This window comes from Nannospalax galili, unplaced genomic scaffold (assembly GCF_000622305.1).
Source record: "Nannospalax galili isolate Female #2095 unplaced genomic scaffold, S.galili_v1.0 scaffold1115, whole genome shotgun sequence".
Lineage (NCBI taxonomy): Eukaryota > Metazoa > Chordata > Mammalia > Rodentia > Spalacidae > Nannospalax > Nannospalax galili.
The window spans coordinates 213,177-222,710 of NW_008336107.1; the positions used below are offsets into that span (position 1 = coordinate 213,177).

At 38.7% G+C, this 9,534-nt stretch overlaps 1 protein-coding gene across 9 annotated transcripts in view; it reads left to right on the top strand.

Moving 5' to 3' along the window:
* Positions 1-9,534, top strand: part of Nsd1 (nuclear receptor binding SET domain protein 1) — a 171,221-nt gene that overhangs the window by 105,075 nt on the left and 56,612 nt on the right. For all 9 annotated transcript variants that reach the window (XM_029562424.1, XM_017797582.2, XM_029562430.1 and 6 more), the window contains one exon: positions 1,808-1,931. In XM_029562424.1, the coding sequence (XP_029418284.1) occupies positions 1,808-1,931 (124 nt within the window). The remainder of the gene's footprint in view (positions 1-1,807; positions 1,932-9,534) is intronic.

Consider the following 9,534-nt stretch of genomic DNA (forward strand, 5'->3'; position numbering starts at 1 on the left):
GTTTCTCCTGCCTTTGCCTCTAGAGTGCTGGAATTAAAGGAGTATACCATCACACCTGGCCTTTTTTCTACTTTTTTGAGACAGGGTCTCCCTGTGTAGCCCCATCCTAGAACTCACTAGGTAGACCAGACTGTCCTGGAACTCACAAAGATTTGCTTGCTTCTGCCTCCCAAGTGCTGGGATTAAAGGCATGCACTACCACACCTAGTCCTTCTTAATTTTTAAAGATTTCATTTGTTTGGTTTTGGTTTGTTTGGTTTTGGTTTTCTTTTTGTTTTTTTGAGACAGGGTCTTTCTGTAGTCTCAGATGGCCTGGAACTTGCTATGTAGACCAGGCTGGCCTCAATCTCACAGAAATCTGCCTGCCTCTGCCTCCCAAGTGCTGGGATTAAAGGCCTAAGCCACCACACCTAGCTGCTTTCCTTCTTTGTTACCAAGACCTATTATTTATTTTATTTCTTACAGATAGTAGATCTTTTACCTTTCTGTTTTACATAGTAAGTGCAATAAAGTTTTGGACTCTGTGGATTTAATCAATTGTGGATGGAAAATATTTTGCGAGAAAATTGTTTATATAGCTCCCAGTATATACTCTAGTTGTGCCTATGATGGTTTGGTCTATTCTGAACATGTACAGGATGTTTTTCAATGTTTTTGTGTGCATTTGTGTAGATACCTGGGGGATGTTTTATTTATTTATTTTTTATTTTTTTTATTTTTTGTTCTTTTTGGGGCAGGGTCTGCCTGCTTTTGCCTCATGAGTACTGGGATTAAAGGCATGCAGCACCATGCCCTACTAGTTTGTCTTCTTAACCATATTCTCCAGTTCATTTTCAATTAGCAGAAACCTTTTTTATATACACCTGAGTTTACCCTTCTCTTCGGTTGACAAAGCTTTCCAATGGTACATTTTTGTTATTAGATTGAAATCTAAAATTACAGATCTTTTTCTCTTTTTTACTTGTTCATGTTAGTCTAATGATAGTGTCTTTATGATTCTCAAACATGACATGGCCTTTTCCATTTTTGGACTTTTTTGCTTGCTGTCTTCCTGTAGACGTTCACATGGTTAATTTGAACATTCAGAGCACAATCTGAGAGGTCACCCCTCATTACCAAAGCCAGATTAGCTATTTAAATGTTCTACCTAATACTGATTAATCATTATCGAATATGATCTCCATGTGATTATTGGTGTTAATTGTCAACTTGACAGAACCTGGAATTACCTAAGAGACACACCTTCCGGCACACCTGTGAGCGATTATCCTTAGAGCATGCCTATTAGGGTTTATCTTGATCAGGCTAATTAAAGTGGAAAGATCTGCCTACCTTGGATGGTACTATTACCTGGACTGGAATTCCAGACTGAATAAAAAGGAAAAAGTGAACCGAGCTAAAGCAATTCATTGCTATATGATTCCTGTTAGCGTCCAGCTGTTTCAAGCTCTTGTGTCTTTACCTCACCATCTATGGTGTACTGCACCCTTGAACTGTGAGCCAAAATAAACTTCTCCCTTAAATTTTTGTCAGGATATTTTATCACAGCAACAGGAAAAGTAACTATGACACCTTTTCTTTTTAAAGTCACTTGTTTGTAACATCAATCCCCATAAAAGCCAGAGACCTTGTTATGTGTCCCTGGCACCTAGGACATAATTATTAAATATTAATTGAGTAATGATGTGATTTCATGTGGGTTTTTTTTTTTTTGCAAATATATTTAAGTTTAAATCTCATGAGGGCTTTATATTTGGTATTTTTCTAAAATATTTCTATAGACACATCTGTTTCTTTCCCTTAACAGAATTGTGAGAAACTGGGTGAACTGCTATTATGTGAGGCTCAGTGCTGTGGGGCTTTCCATCTGGAATGCCTTGGCTTAACTGAGATGCCCCGAGGAAAATTCATCTGCAATGAATGTCGGACAGGTAAAGTAAATAAACTCTTGGAACTCATACTTTGGAATTTTAAGTTTTCCAGGAAGAAATGTATTGAAGATGATATTTTCTGGAGACATTGAGCTTATTGCTACACACAGAGATCATGTGTCCTAGACCTCAGAAAATCATATGTGAAAAACTTAAGAGTAGTATAACAGTGCAAAGTATTATTTTGGAGATAGATTTAAATTGCACTGTGATTAAAGATGAGCTATTGCCATAAAGGAAATTATTTGAATGTGGAATGAGGGAGTGAGGGAGGGTGGGTAGGTTAGTTTGCTATGGCAGATAGCCTCATCTGGTCTGTAGACCTGGCTGGCCTCCTGTCTCTGCCTCCCTAGTGCTAAGATTAAAGGCCTGGGTCAGCACACCAAGCTATTTTAAATTTCTTTAGCTGGGTTGTAACTTTGTAAGCATCTTCCCTTTGTAGCTGTTTGTGACCTGTTCACTTAATATTTTTGTTGTTTTCTATGTGTATATCTTACATCAATAAAAATATTTACTTAGAGGGGCTAGAGATGGTTCAGTGGTTAAGAACATAAACTGTTTTTCCAGAGGACCCAGTTTCAGTTCCCAGCACCCACATGGTGACTGACTGCATATTCAGTGCCTTCTCCCGATCTCCATGGACATTGCATAACACCAGTACACTTACATATATGCAGTAACATCACTCATACACATAAAGTAAAAATAATTTAAAAATTTACTTAGAAAAAGATTTGAGAGAGTTATATAAAATTGGGTCATAAAATGGAAATAGTCAAGACCTGCCAGTAAAAAATTTTATAGGCTGTGGTAATGAATGTATTCTTTATTCAGTATGATATGTAGATGTTACAGCATTAAAGTAATGAAGAAATCAGGGCTGAAATTATAGGTCTTACACTTGTAAGTCCTTGAAGCCCTAGTTCTGTGATGCTACCCAAGGAGAAAATATGGCGTGAGAAGATAGTGAAGCTGCCCTATGGAGCTGTGAGTCCACCAGGATTGGGTGTTATCAGTAGATGTGTATGATGGAGATACTAAGGTAGATCTGGAGTAAAAAAGGCCATCATATTTTGCATTGTGAAAGTGTTTGACATCTACTAAAGGATGCCAGCTATACCAGGCTGTAGGATGACTGTGTGGCAGGATACACTATTCTTGACGAGGTTTAACATCACTGGAAAGGAAGGCAGTAGCTAAAGGGAAGACATTTGAGGGTTAAAGAGGGAATATCATATTATTGTGGGTATTTGTAGACTGACAGTTAAAACCTAGTATAGGGGCTGGCAAGAAGGCTCAGTGGGTAAAAGCACTTGCCACCAAGCCTGAGGTTGATCCCTGAGACCCCCATGGTAGGAGGAGAGAACCAATTCCCACAGGTTGTCCTCTTCCACACATGTGTCATGGCATACACATGTGTTCTCATTCTCAAAGGAATGAATAAATAGATGTTACAAAAAACCCCAACAACTTAGTTATAGAGAATACCATTATTCTAATGTTAGATAAGGCTTGTTGTATTTTATGCCAGTAATCTAGATTTGTTTTGCTGTCTCTATCATTATGTATTCATCTCTTAACAACTTGATCTGAAGTAAAGCTGTTTGTATTTGTAGAGTTCATGTAAATGAAATAATAGTATGTTGTCATTTGTGTCTGGCTCAGCATAATATCTTTGAGATTAAATTATTTTTAAAATATTTTTAATTTTTTAATGTGTATGAATATTGCATGTATCTAAGTGCACCTTGTGTCATGCAGTACCCACAGAGATCAGAAGATGGCATCAAATTATTTTGGAACTGGAGTGACGGATGGTTCTTAGCCATTATCTGGGTGCTGGGAATTGAACCCAGGTCCTTTGCAAGAGTAGACAGTGCTCTTAATGCCTGAACCATCTCTCCTCCCCCACAGTTTGTATTTTAAAATGAACCACAAGAAGAGAATTCAGATGGCCTCATAACAAAGAAACGAATGTTTAAAGTGGTAGATATACTGATTCCCCTGAATTGATTAGATATTATCTGCAAATATGGAAGTAACACATTGTATCCCATAAAGATGTACAATAATTGTGCTTATCTTTAAAATAAAATCATAGTATTGGAGAGATTGGCTCTGCAGTTAAGAGCACTTCCCAACACCCATATGGGGCAGCTCACAAACCAAATACCTGTAACTCCAGTTCAAGGGGATCTGACACCCTCTTCTGGCCTTTATGGGTACATACATACATGTGGGATACACTCACAGACACATACAAATAAAAACAAATCTTTTCAAAGAAGATTAAAAATAAAAAGAAGCATTAAAAATTCTTATAAAAACTTGTAAGCCATACCCAGGTGTGGTGACACATACCAATAATCCAGCCCTAAGACTCTGCTATATAGCGTTCAGAATACTAAAATGAAAAAGGCTAACAATGTTAAGTGTTGTCAAAGGTGGAGAACAAGCAGTTTCTTAGAAAGTTGAAACACCACCATATGATTTGCTCATTCTACGGAGGCTATTATCCAAGAAAAAATAAAATATATCTATACAAAGCCTTAAATATTCACAGAAAGTTTTATTTGCAATGGCTCAAACTATAAGCACCCAAATGTCCATCAGTAGATGATGGAGCAGATATATACGTACAAACCAGCACATATAATTCAATACTACCCAGAAATGAAATGAATTATCAGTATAGGCAACAATATTGTTACTTTCAGGAATTATGCTGAATTACGAATTCTCAGGCATTTGTATATATGCACCAATACACCACAAATTGTATATTTTATCTTTCATTCATTCATTCATTTTGTGTGGGTGGGTGAATGCATATGCCACAGTGCATGGGTGGAAGCTACAGGACAAGTTACGGGAGTCAGGATCTACACTGAGTCATCTCACCAGGTCTTTCTTTTGGTTTTGTTTTTGAAGATAGGATCTGATTATGTAGCCTACTCAATAGAGCTGTTTTAAGCAAGAATGAGCCAGGTGGGCATGGTGGTTTATACATACAATCCTAGCACACAGGAAGATTGCCAAGAGTTCTAGGCAATCGAGAGGGAGAGAGAGAGAGAGAGAGAGAGGAAGGAGAGAGGATTATTTACTGATATACCCATTAACATAGATAAATCTCAGGGCTAGGAGAGATGGCTTAGCGGTTAAGATCACTGACTGTTCTTGCAGAGGACCGGGTTTGAATCCCAGTACCCTCATGCCTGCTAACAAGTAACTTCAGTTCCAGGGGAATTTGACCCCTTCTTCTGACCTGCTTTTATCCCAGCACACTCATGGTAGAGGCAGGCAGATTCCATGAGTTCCAGGCCAGCCTGGTTTACACAGTGAATTCCAGGACTACATAGTGAGACCGTCTCAAAAAATCAATCTTTAATGTAGCTCTGCTCCCCTGAGAGCACCTTAGTGATCTTTAGGGTTTATATATGCCTGGGGAAGGAGCCTAGTGAACCTGATCACCTTCAGGGACTTCCTGAAGCTATTGAGTTGTTTACTTAATGAGCTTCTTTGCAGGGTAGAATGTTTCACCTCCCCTTTAAAATACTCTCTTTTAGCCAGGCACACACGCCTTTAGTCCCAGCACTTGGGAGGCAGAGGCAGGTGGATCTCTGTGAGTTCGAGGCCAACCTGGTCTAGATAGTGAGTTACAGGCCATCTGGAGCTTCAGGAAGACCCTATCTCGAAAAGACGACCAAAAAAAAAAAATAAATAAAAAAAATAAAAAATTCTGTTTTGGGGCTGGAGAGATGGCTTAGCTGTTAAGAGCACTGACTGTTCTTGTTAGAATCCCAGTACCCACATAGTGGCTAACTCCAGTTCCAGGGAATCTTACACCCTCTTCTATCTTCCACTACATGACATGGGTACACTTACATACATGCGGGCAATATACTCATACACATAAAATAATAATAAAACATGTTTTTTATCTCCTTTTAGACATCCTGTTGTTTGCCTTCCTTTATAACATCCTTTTATTTATCCAGCTTGCCCTTCTAAGATAGAAGTTTTTAATCTCAGAGACAATTGGTATATAACATTCTACCCCTTCCTCTAGCTCTTAGATTCTTCTGCCCTCATTTTTGTATAGTGGTCACTGAGCCTTGAAGGGAGTGATGTAGAACACTGGGATCCTCTAACTCTTGTAGGATACTAAATTTTTGTATCTTTCATTTGTTTTTATTTTATCCAGAGGGTGACTGATGGTGATTCTCAATCCTATTCTTTTTTTCATTATAAGACACATGTGAGGAAAAGGCAAAAAATAAGAAACAGAAAAATATGTAAACAGATACTGAGAGTGGTAGTACTAATTATTGTCATAAATACAAATGTTGGGAGGCACCTTAGCCAGTGTATCATTCATTAATCAAATTAATAGCTGTTTTTTCTACTGGGGTCTATGAGTTCCCCCACTATAGGTTTTATTTAAGTTCCCAGTACCAGATGTGAATTTCCCTCTGTGACATGGGCCTTAATTCCAACCAGGAAATTAGTTCTGTCTATAATCATTTGTGCCACCTTTCCACTAGCTCGCACATCTTGCCTGGCACTTTCACCATGAAACATGTGGAATCCACAGCTGTGTAGGACTTTGGACCATACATTTTCCCAGCAATCTCAGCAGCACTACAAGAGTTAAACATGTTGGGCTCTGTCCTACCCTCATTTCTCTAAGTTCTGTAACCAAAGCATGTGACATCTCCCTTTAGACATTCTGTTGTTTACTGTTCTTTAGAACAATTTGTTGTTTAACCAACCTCCATCCAGGATGGAAGGTTTTTGTAGGAAACTGCTTGCTGTACAACCACATGCATGTAGTGCCCCTCAGAAGCCAGAAAAGGGCATGGACATTAGATCCCCTGGAACTGGAGTTAAGGATGGTTGTTAGTTTCTGTGTGGATGCTGAGAACCAAACCTGCAAAAGCAGCTCATGCTTACCAACAGAACCATCTCTCCACCTCCTGTTGCCCCCTTTTTGTACCTGAATAGTATTTGTATATAGACCCTGTAATTACTCTTTTATTGGTAGACACTTAGGTGGCTTTCATATTTAGTATATTTTGAGATAGGGTGACTCATCCTGCCTCTACTTTCTGTATGCTGGGATTATATGTTTGAGCCACCATGCCTGGTTTATATAGTGCTGGGGTTCAAATTCAGGGCTTGCTTCATGTTAGGCAAATCCTTTACCAAATGAGCTACATCTGTAGTCCTTTTAACAGAAATTTTGCTTGTATTTAGAATGGCGTTAAACATTAAATGTACCACTTTTGCTTTCAAATTTATTATTTGTTTTAAAGTGAGAAGTGACACTCCAGAACTGCAACAGACTTTTAATGTAAGAAACAGAATGCAAGTAATCAGAAAGTCATTCCATCATCAATTAATCCAATACACTAGCTTCTTAGTTCCAAAAGCATGTGTATAAAAAGACCATTGGTGGGGTATAGGGGAAGGGCAATTCATAACTGGAATCTCAGGGCTATGTATGCTCAATATCAGACTATTTTTATATTTATTTGTGTGTGTGTATGTGAGGGGGTAGAGAGAATTTACTGGAGATTAGACAACTTTGGGGAATTAGTTCCTTCATTCTGCAGTAGGATCCAAGTGTCAGACTTTTGTGGCAAGTACTTATCTGCTGAGCCACCTTGTCAACCTGCTTTTTTTTCCTTTTAGATTTTAAGTTACATTTACTCTGTGTGTGTGTGTGTGTGTGTGTGTGTGTGTTCATGTGTTCTCATTCATGCATATATGCATATATGCAGCATGCATTTGGAGATCAAAGAACAATTTGAAGACGTGGTTCTCCTATCATGTGGGTCCTATGCATGAAACTAACGTGGTCAGGCTTGGTGGCAAGGGCCTTCGCTTGCTGTGCCGTCTCATTGACCTGGCCTGCCATTTTGGGGGTGGGGCAGGGGTGTGAGAGTTTAATTTATCCTTGATCACGTTTTCCCCTCATATAGTATAGTTTTTCCTCTTCATTTTTCCTCAGTCTCTTGCATTGCATACTTACTGTACAACTCAAGCATTGTACATATAAAATAAAAATTTAAATAAATATGTATAAATCCTATTAAATATCAGAAAAGAGGTAAACTTTCCCTTTTTATTTTTGACATAAGATTGAAATATTCAGTTGTGATGGTGCATTCTTGTTATCCCATACCTTGGGGACTAAGGCAGGATGATTGCCATAGTTTTAGGCCAGCCTGAGATACATAGTGAAACCTTGTCTCAAAACAAACAGATTCACATAGTCAATATAGAGAAAACACATGATATTTTGGCTCTCTTTTTCTGTCTTCGTGTTGATACATGTATTAAAATTTTCCTATATGTTTGGTCTTTCTGTTTCTGTTTTGGATTTTGGAGGGTGTTTTTTGTTTTGTTTTGTTTTGATTTTTGTTGTTTGAGACCAAGTCTCCTCTCTTTAGCCTGGGTTGGCTTCAGACTCACCCCTTACCTCAGACTGACCTTGAATTCCCAGCAGTTCTCCTGCTCAGCCTCAGTGCTGGGACTATCAGTCTGAGCTATCATGCCTGGCTAGTCTGGTTTGACACCTCATCAGTGTTGTGGCTCAAGCCTTTAATTCCAGCACTCAGGAGGAAGTGGCAGGAGGATCAAGAGTTCATGGTGATCCTCAGCTACATAGTGAGCTCAAGGCCTCATTTGACTACTTGACTGCCTCAAAAACCAAAAGAAAACAAAACAAAATTAAAAATTAAAAGCCAGCTATCCAGACAGAACAATTAGAAATATCTTTTTCCTTGACCTATAACAATGAAATCAGTTTTACAACATGGCTTCCATGTACTGGATTATGAGGACAGATGGTTCAGTCCAGTTTTTTCCAAATCATTTGGTGTTACGTACTTGGTAGAATGCAAGCTAGCACTGATCCTTCAATCCAAGCTGCATATGTGGCTAGTAATGACTTGTATATCAAAAGGCTTGGGCCTCGATCTACTTCCATTCAGTTCCTTACTTTATTATAACCTGACCTATAGGTTCTTTACAAATCTCTTGGCAAAGTATTTCCAGTGTCTGAATATGGTTGAATTTCCAGAGGAAAATATTCTTATAAAGATGATACCTGGCATAAGTAAGCAATTCTGAACTACTTCATCTACAATTTCTGAATAGGTTGTATAGAATGTAGATTAGCAAACTCTGGATGAAAAATAGGTTTCAGATTCCAAGAATCTCTCAACTAATCCATTGGGAAATTCTTTGAGATTGTGTTGATTCTAGTGTAGTGTGTAATCCGCTTTGATCCATCTGTTTCATACTTGTTAACTCTTTTTTTTTTTTTTTTTGGTTTTTTTTTGAGACAGGGTCTCCCTGTAGCCCCGCTATCCCGGAACTTGCTATGTAGACCAGGCTGGCCTTGAACTCACAGAGATCTGCCTGCCTCTGCCTCTGAGTTCTGGGATTAAAGGCGTACGCCACCACTCCCAGCATGTGTATGAGTGTATTGCCTGCATGTAAGTAAGTGCACCCGTGTCGTGCAATGCGGTGGAGGTCAGAAGAGGGTTTCAGATTCCCCTGGAACTGGAGTTAAGGATGGTTTGTAGCTGCCATG